The sequence below is a fragment of the Takifugu rubripes genome, chromosome 1 (assembly GCF_901000725.2).
Source record: "Takifugu rubripes chromosome 1, fTakRub1.2, whole genome shotgun sequence".
Lineage (NCBI taxonomy): Eukaryota > Metazoa > Chordata > Actinopteri > Tetraodontiformes > Tetraodontidae > Takifugu > Takifugu rubripes.
This window is the reverse complement of record NC_042285.1, coordinates 13340387-13354670: the sequence shown is the minus strand read 5'-3', so window position 1 is coordinate 13354670 and position 14284 is coordinate 13340387. Positions and strand designations below refer to the sequence as shown.

The window sequence follows — 14284 nt, the reverse complement described above, 5'->3', positions numbered from 1 at the left end:
GTGTCTTGGGTGGGATCGAAGTCATGGATCACAGAGAGTTTGCAGTTTGTTCTGATGGACTCATTTGTGAATGGACTCATCATTGACCTCTGCAGAATCCTGGTCTCTTTGAAAACATTGTAGTTCAACGACATGGTGCTCACTGAAACTACAGCATTATCGGGGGGGTCGCTAAATGCTAAGCTCTCTAAAAAGCTAATACTATGGAGTAGTCACAGTCAGACACAAACAGACTCACTTTTGTCTGGAGAGATGAAATAAATGAATGCATCAGAGGGCAGAGGCAGGAGGGGAGGAGATGGAATTACAGAGTTAAAATGCAATATTCACACTGATTTCTTGCTTAGATGTAGAGAAAATTTCAAGGTTAGCATGAAAAATACGAAAGAGGGCGGTGCAGAAAAGATATGACGCTTTGTTAAACGCAGGCGGAAGTGAGAAGAGTGAGGCCGAATTAGAGAATAATTACCAAGGGACATGCGATTACTGCATTGCTGATATTGAGTAAAGCTGCACAATTTCCCCCAGCGAGTTTTATAAAAAAAAAGGTAATAAAATCCAACCCGATCTGGAGAGAAGGCACTGTTAATTAAAAGGATACAAATCCATTAAAATCAGTCTTGTGAGCAGTTTAATAATGGACATTAATAATGAATGTGCAAACTTCACCAGGTTCGAAACCCTTCAGGTGCTATTCAGTCATTTCAAAACCGCAGTAACATGCACACACATGCACACACATGCACGAACACACACCCTCGAACAGTTTTCTGTCTTATCAATCAAATGATTGAACCGGCTCATTTGGTCCTTATCAACTCAGGGCGCCTTTAGCTCAATTCTGTGATATTTAATTTGGTTTATTTCAATTTGATGATTCGAATATGTGTTAATCTTTACACACACTTTTCAGGTGAGTGCTCACACACACACACACACACGCACACGCACACACACATTTATACAGCTAAGTACTCTCATTGGTATAAGTCCACCCTACATTTATTTCCCTCGCTCTAAATATCCCCACCAAACCCTTGATCCTGAGAACCAGGATCCTGATCCTGATCCTGACTTGAAACTTCAAACCAAGTCTCAACATTTAAGAACACAATCGAAGGCATGAGGACTGGGGAGAATGGCCCCATTTCACAGGTGAAATGCTTCTGGTCCCCACTATGTAATGTACAATAACACACATACACACACTCAGAATTTCCTACTGGAGCGTTAAGACAAAGTTGAGAGGAATTCTTATCAAGCTTCCGCGCATCAGCAGTTTCTTGCCTCCTCACCTCCATTAACATCAGAGAAATTTCAGTGTGTAGAAATTGTGTGTGTGTCTGTGTGTGTGTGTGTGTGTGTGTGTGTGAGGGAGAGTTAGCGAGAAAGAGAAGGGAGAGTTCTGTAAACTCATTGAAAACAGTCTTTCTTACAGTCAGTGATAAAATGGGTAAATAAGTGCAAAGGATGTGTGAAAAGCTGTTAGAATGCTGCACAACTATTTTTGTCTTTTAAGTGTTTCTGTCAGAAGTAATAACAAAACTGCATCAGCATGGAGCAACATTTATCTGTTTAAACAAATGTGGCGGACGCTGCAGAGACGTCATTATGTCTGAACAGCAGCCTGATAATGCTGATGATAATGATGCTGATGATAATGATGATGACGAAGACTTTTCGCCGGACACCACTGAGCTAGAACTCTCGAGGAACATCAGAGAGTCCGCCTTCTAATGAGCTCGCCTCTGTCCTGCCGACCTTCAGAGCCAGAAACCAGAGGAGGAAACAGCAGCGATCCATCTGCGCTCGTTCATGTTCCCAGAAGCGAGATGATCGTTGGTGAGACCGATCTAAGACTGCGGCTCTGCACAGCATCAGTCTGATGGCAGCCAGTTTGAAGGCCAGACGTACTGACGGGGATTTTGTGAGTTGAGGGGGCGGGGGGGGGGGGGGGGGGGGGGCGTGTTTGGTTGGCTGTGGAGGTCGGAGGGAAACGTAAACTGCGTAGGTTGATTTTATCGCCACAGAAAAGCGATGAAAATCTACTATTTGTTTTCGACGTGATTGCGCCGGTGTCTCCTGCTGTGTGACCATCAGCAGAAGCTCTCAGCATTTGTTCTCCTGATGGCATCTCTCTGATCCTGATCAGGAGCTTCGAATTTATGAAACGCAGGTGCTGGAGCGACCGTATGGATCCTCGACCTGCTCCTCGGGATTAAACCCAACCCAAAGTCATGCTGGCTGAACTAGTGACGATCAGGGAGAAGTTCTGGTGATCATGGTGATGATCCTGCCTGGGCTCAGGGCCACTCTTCACTTACATGATGTTGTCTCCAAGTTCCTCATACAGGTTGTTGGCGGTTCCTCCCCCTGGTTTTCCGGTTGGCAGAGCCATCTGGATACAGGCGGATTTGGCACACTCTGCCTGCCGTCTGGATGAGGGAAGAGGAGGGACAGTCAGAAGTGAACCCACACGGACGTGCACGTCAGCAGGCATGTGTGTACATCTCCGTTGTGCTTGTGAAAGGTGAAGAAACGTTGAGGGCGTCAGGTAGATGATGATTGATTGGTTATCAGTTTGAAAGTGTAAGAGGTCATTTTGTGAAGTGTCGTTATTCCCTTCCGCAGGAGCTGGACTCCAACACGCCCGCATGTTCGCGGCTTCAGAGAAAAGTTGCACATTTTGAATCCCAGATTTGATTGGCTGCCGTCAGCAGATTAATGGTGGAGAATATGAAAGCGCTACTCACTCTTTGAATCTGGCGGTCGAGGCGGCAGGCGGGGAGGAAAGGGAGAAAGGTTAGTGAAGATATGAAACACTCCGTTTTCTACACACATCCTGCAGGTTGTTTGGGGCTCCCTTGTTTGCTGTTAGCAACAGGAGCTAGTGATGGCTCTGCTGATCAGAACCACGCCACCCTCACCAGATGACTTCTCTGGATGAGAAGGTCCTCCTAAGAACGACCCGCTTTAAAGTGCGCTCCTTCTTTCTGATGAATGGAGCAGCCTTTTACCAGGCTCGGAATTTTCAGAGCGAGGCAGGAAGCCGTGCTGACTCATCGCAGAGAAGACCTGGAAAACAATACTTACCAGAGAAAAGAGGCTGCGAGCGTCATCTGTTTTTACGACTACCCACTTCCTCTAAACTTAACTGCATTTATGACGGGGCTTGTTAACTCTCTGCTCCTGCCTCAGAGACACTGAAGAAAGAAACTCAGATTGGATGAAACTCGTGTGAACTGCAGAACGGATTATGTCAGCACCGGCCCGGTAATTGATGCCCATATACTACATTTCTGAATTGAAGCAGTGATAGATGATGGATAAAAAATGAATTGGAGTGAGTGGCGCAATATGGATTAACATTTCTTCTGACAGCAATGGAAGCTGGCAAGACAGTTTCAGGTTTTCGTTTTCTTACACCTACAGTCTAAAGAAGCTGTTCCACAGGGCAAGAGGTCACAGATCCTTATCCCATTTACCCAAATACTCAAGTTCAGATGACAGAAACTCGGGAAATTGAGTGGAACGGAAGTAGATCCTGTGTCACTGCAGTAAACTAAACTACCAGAAACTACCAGAGAAATGACACAGAATATTAGAAACAAATGGTCTGTGTGGAGTGTGTAGGGTGGGTAGCTCTACACTCCGCCTTTGGCCCCATATGAGGGTTAGTGCTTCACATAAAGCTAATGGCTAACATCTTAGTCTTCAGATACCCTTTTTACTGTCGACTGGTGGAGTGGTTGTTGCTTACAATGCAAGTATAACCAGAGAAATGGAGCTCCTCAGGCAGCTGACTCCGTGTGGCTGACAGCCTTTGTGTTGTATATTTCATTCTACTTTATTAAGTCATACTCACTGCCTGTAGGTGATGATGACGATCAGGATGGCTGGGATGCAGCAGACTATGATGATCACTGCCAGAGCCAGCAGCGCCCCCTCGGTGTATCCAACAGTCTGGACAGCTTTCTTCACACTTGTCACCACTTCAGGAGTTCGGATCTCCAAAATCCTTCCCCCAGGTGGGAAGAAAGGCTGGAACTCTTTATTGATGTCCAAGAGTTTCCCATCAAGAAACCTTAATGCAGATGCACACAGAGTAGCAACATTCTGACACCTCCTTGCAACCACACGGAATCACAGGCGAGCTAGTGGGGAAACACTTGTGTTCTACTATATGACAACATTGTCACGTGTTGTGCCCATACTTGTGGAGCTCCTGTCTCGATACGGCTCTATTTGTCAGTGGGTCGATGGCATAAATCATGAGGTCAGACTTGGAGTAGTCCTCCTGCTCCAATCCATCACCATGGCGATGGGGCCCAATTGTTTCCACCACAACCTTTGCTCCTGGTATCTGCTCCTGGACATATCGCTCCAGAATGCTGAGACCAAAAACAGAACATGTGTTTTGAAGAATGGGGGCGTATTGTTTTCACAGTGCAGAGGACCAAGAGAGAGAGGAAAAAGAGGAACAGATAATCCCAAGAAGTATGTGACCCTGAAGATAGAGTGTACACACAGAGACACTCATTTTAATGGCTGACACCTCGGAGACACCTGTTGTCAGGAAGAAAACCCCTGCTAAGCTGTGTGTGGAGGGAGAGGCACCAAGATGGAGAGAAAGTAGGGTAAAAAGCGCTAAACCACCAGCAACATCTAAGGAGAAGATTTGAAAATGTAAATTCACAAACCCCCGAGTACAGTCTGATTTACAAAGCTGGCTAATGGGAATGTTTCTGGCTGTTTGGCTGAGCGGCGCTGTTCTGATGCTCCATCTCTTTTTGACGAAGAGCGCCGGCCTTACAAGGACACTTCATGTTGTTAAGAATGCATCTGTGTTTAAACACCAGAGTCTTTGTTCTCTTTTTAAGTGCTGCTGATTTCCCCACGGTAGCAATTACAGCTTCAGTGCTCTCCGAATGCACAAGAGCTGAGTCAAGGTGATGGAATGGAACGGAAACCACACCAACTATGATAGAAAACTTTCAGTTTTTAACTGTTCTTGACTTTTCAGGTCAGCACTGCGAACGTGTTTAATAACCTTCATGAAGAAGAGCCAAAATGGTGGAAAAGGCAGTGAGAATGAAGCTGACCTGAGCAACTTGTTCTTGTTTTTCTCCACATAAGTTGGAGGGACATTAGAGACAACCACCTGCATGTCCAGCTGGTTGACAACAGAAACCTGCGTGACCGAGAAAAGACTTTAACATTAATGATTAAAAATGATCAGAGCTGTTGATCGCAAATAGAAGAACATCGTCCATAGAAAGAGGGACGCACCACGATCTCTGCCTTGTTGCTGTGACCTTGACCATAGTTGTCAGTAGCAACCACCTCAAACTTGAAATATGACCTCCTCATGTTGCGGTACATGATGGCTGTCTTCACGACGCCACTGTACGGCTCGATGACGAAGCCGTCCTTGTTGTCCTTGGTCTCTTTGCTGGCAGGAGGGGGGATGATGAGGCGATACACCATGGAACTGTAGTTACCAGTGTCTTGGTCCAGGGCCTGGAAACAAGAGAAAATAAGATCACTGGCATCAGTACGGCAGAGAAGGATGCGAATATGGTCTTGGGCATGACATCATCACATCATAATAATTCAGTGTTGTTCCTTGTCTAAAAGTCTGCAAGTCAATACAAAAGTCCATGTTTGTGCCCCCCCAACATGAATATTGTATGTTTTCTGTGTCCAAGTTGGTTTTTCAGCGGAATGTCATCTCTCTCTGTCGGACACCACCACCCCCCCCCCCCCCCCCCCCCCCCCCCTCTCTAACGAGCACCCAGTCGATCTGCTGGAGGACAAAGAGACGACTCAGGGGCAGATGACATTAAAGTAGATGTAAACCCTTCAGATGTGAGTGCTGCAGCAGCAGTAGGGGTTCGTGCTGCTGTGGAATAATCACTTCAGTAGGTCTTTCTCCACACTGGTATGGGAAACTACCCCCCCCCCCCCCCCCCCCCCCCTCACAGACACACACACACACACAGACACACACACACGGCCAACCCCTCGTTCATCTCACCTGTCACTATGGCTCTGTGTGATCTAATGAACCAGGACTCTCCAAGAATCAGTTTTTAAAAAGCTGTAATAAAATATTAACACATACAGCCCCCCCCCCCCCTTCCAGCCTGAGTCTCTTGAGGCATCCACACTCATTAAAGTATCTCACTACCTCTCAGACAGAGGCAGACAGAAACCCACTCCCTGACTCTTGCTGATATCTGAAGGGTGTGTCAATAATCTCTTGCTGTGTTTATGGAGGTGTGAATTATAATGCCAGCTTCATCTTCACCACCCCCCCACCATTGACAGTCCCATCTGAAAAATCACGGTGCTTCATTCATCTTCTGCATGTGACACTGTAAATCAGACGACTTTGTCCTCTTTTTGCCACCTGATGATTGGTTAATGAATCACAGCAAACCTATCTGATAAAGATTTAGATTTTAGCTTTGATGCATTGAGGCGATGCAACAGTTGGTTCTGACCACGTAATCTGAGTGGATCGAACTAAAGGATGCAAGAAAAAAAGACTTTTCTCTCATTTTTTTCTTGTTTCTGTCTGTGTTTCTGGATGAGGACAACCTGTTGGGGACACAGACACAGGGTGTGGGCTAAAATCATTAAAGAGGATTAAAAGAATGCTCCTGACTTAAACAGGATTTCTTTTGATGGTGTCTAATGTTGGAAGGCTCTAAAAGGCCTGGCAGAAGACGGCACTGATGGCTTTTGTCTGTCTGTGATGGAATCAGCAACATGTGAATGAAATTCCACTTCAGTGTCACCCTGCCTGACAGCTGCTGCAACACATGGTATTCCACAAAGATGCAACCTTGTTCTCCCAATCATAATAGTCAGGCTATGCTTCCTTCATGGCAGCCACCCACAACAATGATGGAACCAGATATCTCCATGTAGAGGATAAGAAGCTAAGAGTGGAGGAAGCTAACAGGGTGGGCAGGTTCAGCTCTGCCTGGAAGATCCACAAAAAGTTGTGTGTGTTGGGGGGTCATTGATTGTCTGGGATGGTCTGGGACTGTTGGCTGGAGCTGAATAACCAATTCTAATGTTTGTGCGTGTTCTTGTGGGTGCTCGAAAACACATTTCACTTGTGTTGTGAAGACAGTGTTTTTTATGTGAGGACATTCTGTCTGGGCCTCACATCAAAGTTGTGTTTGAGGTTTCAGACTTGTTTTAAAGTTTGTAGAGTTAGGTTAGGGGTTGTGTGTGTGTGTGTGTGTGTGTGTGTGTGTGTGTGTGTGTGTTAGACGACACCTGCACTTGCAGGACAGATGTGAATGTTTTGGCATCTTCTGCAACTCCTCCAATGTAGAGAGATCTGGTGAAAACGGGCTGGTGGTCGTTCTCATCCCTGATGTCAATGATCACCTTCGCTGTGTTAGCTAGGACACACAGACCACAGGTCACCCTGATTACTGCATCCAGATTTAGCTAACCAGAGTTCTTCACATCTGACTTTTTCTCCAGCCTTCAGACACGCAGGAGAAATGCGGTTAATGCACCGACTTACTGAAATCAATAAGAAAAATTAAAGAGATTTGCTAACGATCACAAAGATTTAAGCCCGTATGATAATGATTTAATCCTGACTGAATCCTAATGAAAGCTTCAGTGCAAACAGTTGAATAAAAGGAGAGTGGTAATTAAAAGGAGAGACCCCGGGGAGCACAGCTAGTCATGAAGCGGCATGCAGATGTAGTCTGGAAGGATGAATAAAATCAGCAGGGACAAGCAGGGCAAAAATGCAAGTATGAAAGACGAAAGGGTGCTGGTGGACCTAATTACAGGCAATTTCTCTTAACTTGAAAACAAATAAAGGAACAAACAAAAGTAAGCCGGAGTTCTCCTGTCAGCACTCACTCTTGGAGGGAACTCGGAGGTTGGACGACGCCACTTCGATGGAGTCTGCCTCCACCTTTAGAACAAAGCTGGAACTACTCTCGTAGTCGAGGCCTTTGGCTGTGGAAACTAACCCCGTCGTCTCATTTAAAGTGAACTCTCCTGGAAACGCACGGAGCAAAGAAAAGCGTCAATCTCAGCTCAGGTTTCTCAGGCGACTTGTAGTTGACAGTGCTGCAGTGAAACCAGCAACAGCCGTGATTACGGCCCACTCACCTCCCTCGTTGCCTTCGATGATGGAGTAGATGATAGTTTGATTGACAGCGGCTGCCATGATGCTCCCCACCGGAGTCCCAACCTCTGCCTCCTCGCTCACTGGGGGGAACCTGCGAGTGCATCATGAATATCATCTTTAAAAGCTGGTGAGCAGTCTGCAGAACTGACTGGACTCACAAACACCAGACATGTTTTACTACTTAATGCTGACAGATTTCTGAGTCCTCAACAGACGAAGGAGTAAAAACATGATGGCCAAGAAGAGGAAACAGTATATGAAATAGGAATTCAATCTGGTAGAGGACAGATACATTAAACAAAGATTTGAGTTGTAGATGGATTTTTTCTCAAGAAGAAAGTGATAACCTCTTTGCCTTGTAAGTTCACCTTTCACCTTCAGTTATTGATCAGATTCCTGGCTAACAGCTAGCCTGATGCTACCATCACACTGGGACAGCAACAAGTGGTTTAAGCCTTAACCAGTTTAGAAGAGAACTCCGACAATGTTGTTCTCCTCCTTCCTACTCTTTCATGCTGGTGGGCAGGGACAGACTGGCTATCTGGAATACTGAGCATCAGACCTGGGCCGACGTGCTGTTTGGGTTGACAGCTATGGACTTTTTAAAATATATATATTTATAATAGTCTGACTGGTCAGTCAGTGGCCCAATTGACAAGGGCCTGGCCCAATCATACCACAGAAACACCTCCTCCGTTTGACTCGTTGCGAGCAGTGTCACGATGACGGACATGTTTGCCACGGCGGGGCCGTCATCAGCTGTAACAGTGGTGGCGACGCTGGTTCTGGCACTGGCACTCACAGTGAACGGGGACATTTAGTAGAACCTGGCATTCTTAACCACTATTGGCTATTTATATGACATTGTGTACACTGACTGAATGAGAAAATAAGCCCAGGCTTGTACTTGTATGTCTTCCATCCTGAATTCTTGAATGTGAGAGCCCTTTTAAAAACCACCAATCACCAAAAACGACAAAAAAGACAGCGGCGGTATTCTGATGTCATTCCTAGACTATTATTGTGTGTTGGGTGAGTACTAGACTAGCCCAAGGCTAAGCTACTTATTGGCCCTGAGAAAATGTGCCTTATGGCATGTTGGTGCTTGGGGATGATATACAGAAATATGAGCAAGGACAGCTTTTAACATGACATCATTTTGGTCATTGCTGGCGTGGTACCAGTCTAGCTGTGTGTCTGTTTATCAGAGAATCCAATAATTCTGAACCTGACTGTGTAATTATTTAAAAAAAAGAAAAGAACTCAGCCTCGATTCATGTTTTATTCAGCTAGGTTGAGCTGGCGTCCCCAGTAAAGGAGAGTGTCTGCGAGAGAGAGGACAGCAGGGTAGGAGGACACAGGTTACTCAGCCCGTCCTGAGTCGTCTATGTTACAGAAGTGTTTGGAACACCACCCACAGCAAAATGCTGAATAAATAGAGACACCCAATACAATGAATACTGCTTTCAGATTCATTGCTATCATAAATTACACCTTTTGTAAATCTTTGATAGGGCCACTCTCACTGATTCCCATTAGCTCATTTGCGTGACTTAATGTATGTGGCAGCACAGTCCGACTCATAAAGGTGTTATCAGACGTTGTGGTCTGGTCCAGAAAAAGGGGGGCGCTTTTTTGTCCCAGTCCACCTCTGCTGGTGGGGAAGCTGGACTTGCTTTCTTCTACAATTTGTGAATCTCTGAGGTTTTCAGCAGATTGTGCCTCATAAAACTAAGCCAGAGCAGCCAGAGGAGCAACAGCAGCCCCACCAGGGGCTGTGTATGGGGGGGGGGGACACAGACTGACTGCTGTGAGAGAGTGACTCAGATGTCAAACGGCCCCCACGACGCACGCCACCATTAGTGAAACCGCCCACTGTGACCTTTAAACAAAGTTGCTAACCCTAACCATCATCTTGAGCATCAAAAAATATTAATTCTGAAATTTAAAAAAAATACAACTAGGCTTTGCTGTCCATAATTTGAAATTACTTATTTTCTTTGATTTGTCATTTTTATTACAATACAGGTAAACTCATGCACGCACACATGGCTATTGTTCTTTTTTTGATGACGTTTCTGTGTTTGTTGCCTCGTGGTCTAAAATGAACGGGTCACTTTGTGCTTCTACCATTCTTTCAGAACAAACAGGCACCAGAACCAGACGTGAATATCAGCTTTTCAGCAGTGATCTACTAATTCTTGCTTTTCTCTGAAGTCCCTGTTTGTTTATTACTTTTATTCCTTCCTTTTCTTTGTACTTCTTTCTCAGAATTCCCCCCCCCCCCCCCCGTGTAAACATGGCACAGCTGAAACCAACAGTAACAGCTCACATCACTGAATTCACAGAGCGCCATAATGGGCGGGGCCATCTACGTCGGCTGGTTCAGGTCATGGTTAGCCAACAAGGAGCGGCCCAAACGAAGAGAACCTGGCCTTCTGGTCGTTATGAACAAAATAGAGCAAACTGGCTTCCTTTACTTTCTCTCATGGCTGCAGGGTGGAGATCACAGATTATATCACACACTGAGACAGATCACTTCATAATTAGTGTAAATGCCTCCGCTCTTTCAGCGCCTCCAGTCAGCTCTCTGAAAGGGCATTAAAGACCACTGTGCAAAGACCAGTTGAAAATGCCACCGCTTTTCGACACTTTCCACATTATTTACACTGTTTTCCTTGTCTAACTTTCTCTCCGTCCGCTCCGCCCCCCCCCCCCCCCTTCCCCCCACCACCACCACACGTCTGCTAATTGACTGTAGGGTTTTCATCAAGAGCCCATTGAGCGACGGCTCTTACAGCTCGCCTGCAGTTCTAACCTTTATGGGCTGATTGGACTCTTCTCAGCCTGTTTGCTGCAACTATGCGAGGCTGGAGAACTGTGCTTTTTCTGCCTGTTGCTGTCGCTCTTTTAAGAACAAACATTATTCCAAGAGAGCCATGAAGTGCTGGAGATGTCTTTGATTTCTTTCATTGTTGCCTCCTTGCACACAGCATAGTCTGAATAATCAAAATCCATTTTCTACAACCTCTGGCGCATTTATCTCCCCAGCCCCCAGCGCTCCAACAGGACCTCTGCATGTTTTCGACTTTCTATAAATCACTCAAGCTGCTACGCGCGCTGTGCTTGTCTGCTTTCTTGTCTGTAAGTGTTTCAGCATTTTCAACTGACTCTCGGCCCTCTTTTGCTCATTTCTTTTGTTGTCAGTCAAAATTCCTGACTGACAGTCCGACGCGTGAGGCTGAACGTGCAGTCTGAGAGACTTGGCACAGCACAGGCAGGAAACGAACACGCTGAACACTGAAAACAAAACAAGGATGGTATTTGTGCAGGCTTGAGTTTAACTGAAGAAACTGGGTGTAACAGGAGCAGAATGTATGAACAGTTTTTCTAGAAAGACCATATTCTAAGACTGACCTCTTACAATCACTAAGATGATATCTGCATATTTACCAGTAACTGTAGGAGGGGCAAAGGCCAGTCTTTAATCCACCTTCATCCGACTGAATATCAATGTGGATTTCATTACTTGAGAGGAACATTTATGATGCCTATATGTCACGTCCTTGACTGTAGTCACCACCCACAGCAGCACCACCCACAGCAGAGACCAAATTCAATTATCAGTTCTGATATACAGTTAATAGTCTGTATAGACAACCCAGTCCTATGAGTGCCACAGTCAGGCCAGGTTTTCTGTCCCACCAAACTGGGATCCCAGGTGAAAATGCATCTGGTAAGACAGAAAAACCTGTCCTGAGTGTGACACTCATAGTAATGGTTGCTGAGCAGTGTAGTGGACAAGGAAAATGATACGCAAAGGAAGAGATCACATTAAAAATCTGGTCAGATTTATACTTTTATTTTAGCATTAGCATTGATTAACCAACCGTCTGTCTGAAGTTCTTGCAGGCGTGAAGGAAAAAGTCCGCGGTCACAGTCCTCAGCAGAGGTACCAAAGCCTCCCATGTCCTGTCCCAACCTTGTCCTCACATCCATCCTCTCCTCTCCTCGCTACCTCACCTCACCTCACCTCTGGCAGAGTTTCACACGCTATTGCAAATAAGTGTCACATAAGTGTCAGGAATGTGACACTGAGCGCTCAACCTGCACCAAAGCAGGCATCCGTCAGCTGGATGTGTCAGATACCTGCAGATTCCAAGTTTAAATTACACAAGACGAAACATAGATGTTGACCTGACACCACAGACAGAAAGGAAAAGTAATTTGGTTTTTAAATACTTTTAGTTCATTCAGCCTTTTTGATCTCAGAGGCAACAACAGAAGAGCCCAAAACTGTGTTTAACTAGAACATGATGACCTACAGTTGCCTTCTGAAAATGTAGTGCCGTCAAATGGCTGCCAGCCAGTTTGCACGAGAGTTTAACATTTGCCGTAGTTCTAGGAGCAATAAGAAAAATAAGATTATGAATTCAGATCTGCATAGCTTTGCTAAACACCTCCTCAGAACTCTAAAAACACATCTGCTAGTCTAAACTTTAACCCCTAAACTCATCACTGAACTCATCACTTTGCTCCTGTAAACAACCATTTTCTACATTTATTGTGGTATTTAGCATGGAGGTATTTAGCATGGAGATATTTAGCATGTGTGCTTGTTAGTGTCAGCTGCTTCAGTCTCCTTTCACTTTTCTTTTTACGTATGTAAAGCAAAACATGGTGTGTTCAGAATTTCAGCACTAATTCTGAAAAAAAACTTTGTGATTCTCTTGTCATTTTCCACTAAAGCAACAAGCCGCTCTCAAAACATGAAATCACGCAATAATAACACTACAAAATGCACCAGTTTCACATTTAGTGCCTGAAAATTGAAAAATTGTAACATTTTTTTATATCATTCTTTTTCTTTTCATGTGGCTGTTTGCAGCTGCATCCCAAAATAAAGACATACCAGCCATTGCCTTCATTTGCAGTGGAAAATGTGGAAAATGTTATTTCTCAATAGTTTAGACGTACACTACATTTTCATGATGTTCATTCAGTTTATAGATGGGAGCGTTAGTTTGTTTGTTCTTCTGATGAATCTTTCACATCTCTGCTGTTGTTATATCGGTTGCTAGGGACGCTGTTCGGTGGTCAACCTGCTGGATGTGTTAAGTGTAATCTGACACTACAGAGTGAGTTTATCACTCCAGAAAAGCTGTCGGATGGCAGGATTTATCCCCTTCCACTGTGTGAGACAGTTGCCGTTTGTCTCTGTCTTCTTAATGATGCAAGACAGCGCGGTGCTGCCATCATCGATCAGACGATTTAGCATTTTAAGCAGGGCTCTGGCGTGTGGGAGAAGGATCTTCCTCTGTTCCTAAAGAGGTGAAAATATAATTCAAGAGGGCAGGATAGTGGTAAATATTTGGCTGCGTTCACTGACACGCACTTGGGCGCACAGACAAACAGAGGAAGACGGTGGGAGGGGTGAGCAAATCGGAATTGCCTGTGATGGCGCCATATTTTCCCTCCGTTCACTTAACTGCACGAAGGGGGAGTGCTGAGGGAGAGTCATCTGCATCTGGTGTGGTCTGCATACTAATTCTGCAGGTGCATCCTTCAGGGGAGGGGTGAAGTGGTGGAGGGGGAGAGGGGGAGAGGGTCTTCTTGCTACAGCGACTGGTTGCATATGAACTCTGATCTGACTGGTGTGGCGTGTGTATTTAACCCCAGCACGCGATGCTATAGTCTAAAAATGAAACCTAAAACTCCAAGACTCGCCACGGCTCATGACTTGTGCTTTTTTGTAAAACGGATATTTGGAAAGTATTTGCTGATTTCCCCAATACAGATCATTAAACATTGGGTGTGTCGAGCCGGGTTTTAATGTTTCTAAGTCCTGATCCCAACAGTGACAGTAAAGGCACTGATATTAATGGACAGACTTATATAGCAGTGGATCATCTGAGGGTCGCCCCCATTAATTAAGGGTGAGAACGTGTTGACATACTAGAAACCACAGTTTACGAAAAAGTCTAAAAGCCCTTTTAGCTGTGATTAAATGATGTGTTAATGAAGTGATAGTGGGGGGATAAATGTATACGCTCTGTCTCTGCTTCAGTCTGGGAATCACTAAAGCAAACTCGCCTTGGCCCCTGGGATCGA

At 45.2% G+C, this 14284-nt stretch overlaps 1 protein-coding gene across 3 annotated transcripts in view; it reads right to left on the bottom strand.

The window, feature by feature from the left end:
* Positions 1-14284, bottom strand: part of LOC101065727 (protocadherin-15-like) — a 103624-nt gene that overhangs the window by 15418 nt on the left and 73922 nt on the right. For 2 of the 3 annotated variants that reach the window (XM_011606156.2, XM_029842026.1), the window contains exons 27-35: positions 8155-8264; positions 7900-8040; positions 7294-7421; positions 5290-5520; positions 5103-5191; positions 4215-4391; positions 3866-4084; positions 2754-2762; positions 2325-2435 (exon numbers count right to left, since the gene is read on the bottom strand). In XM_011606156.2, coding sequence (XP_011604458.2) covers positions 2325-2435; positions 2754-2762; positions 3866-4084; positions 4215-4391; positions 5103-5191; positions 5290-5520; positions 7294-7421; positions 7900-8040; positions 8155-8264 — 1215 coding nt within the window. The remainder of the gene's footprint in view (positions 1-2324; positions 2436-2753; positions 2763-3865; positions 4085-4214; positions 4392-5102; positions 5192-5289; positions 5521-7293; positions 7422-7899; positions 8041-8154; positions 8265-14284) is intronic. The other variant, XM_029841981.1, reaches the window with a different exon arrangement.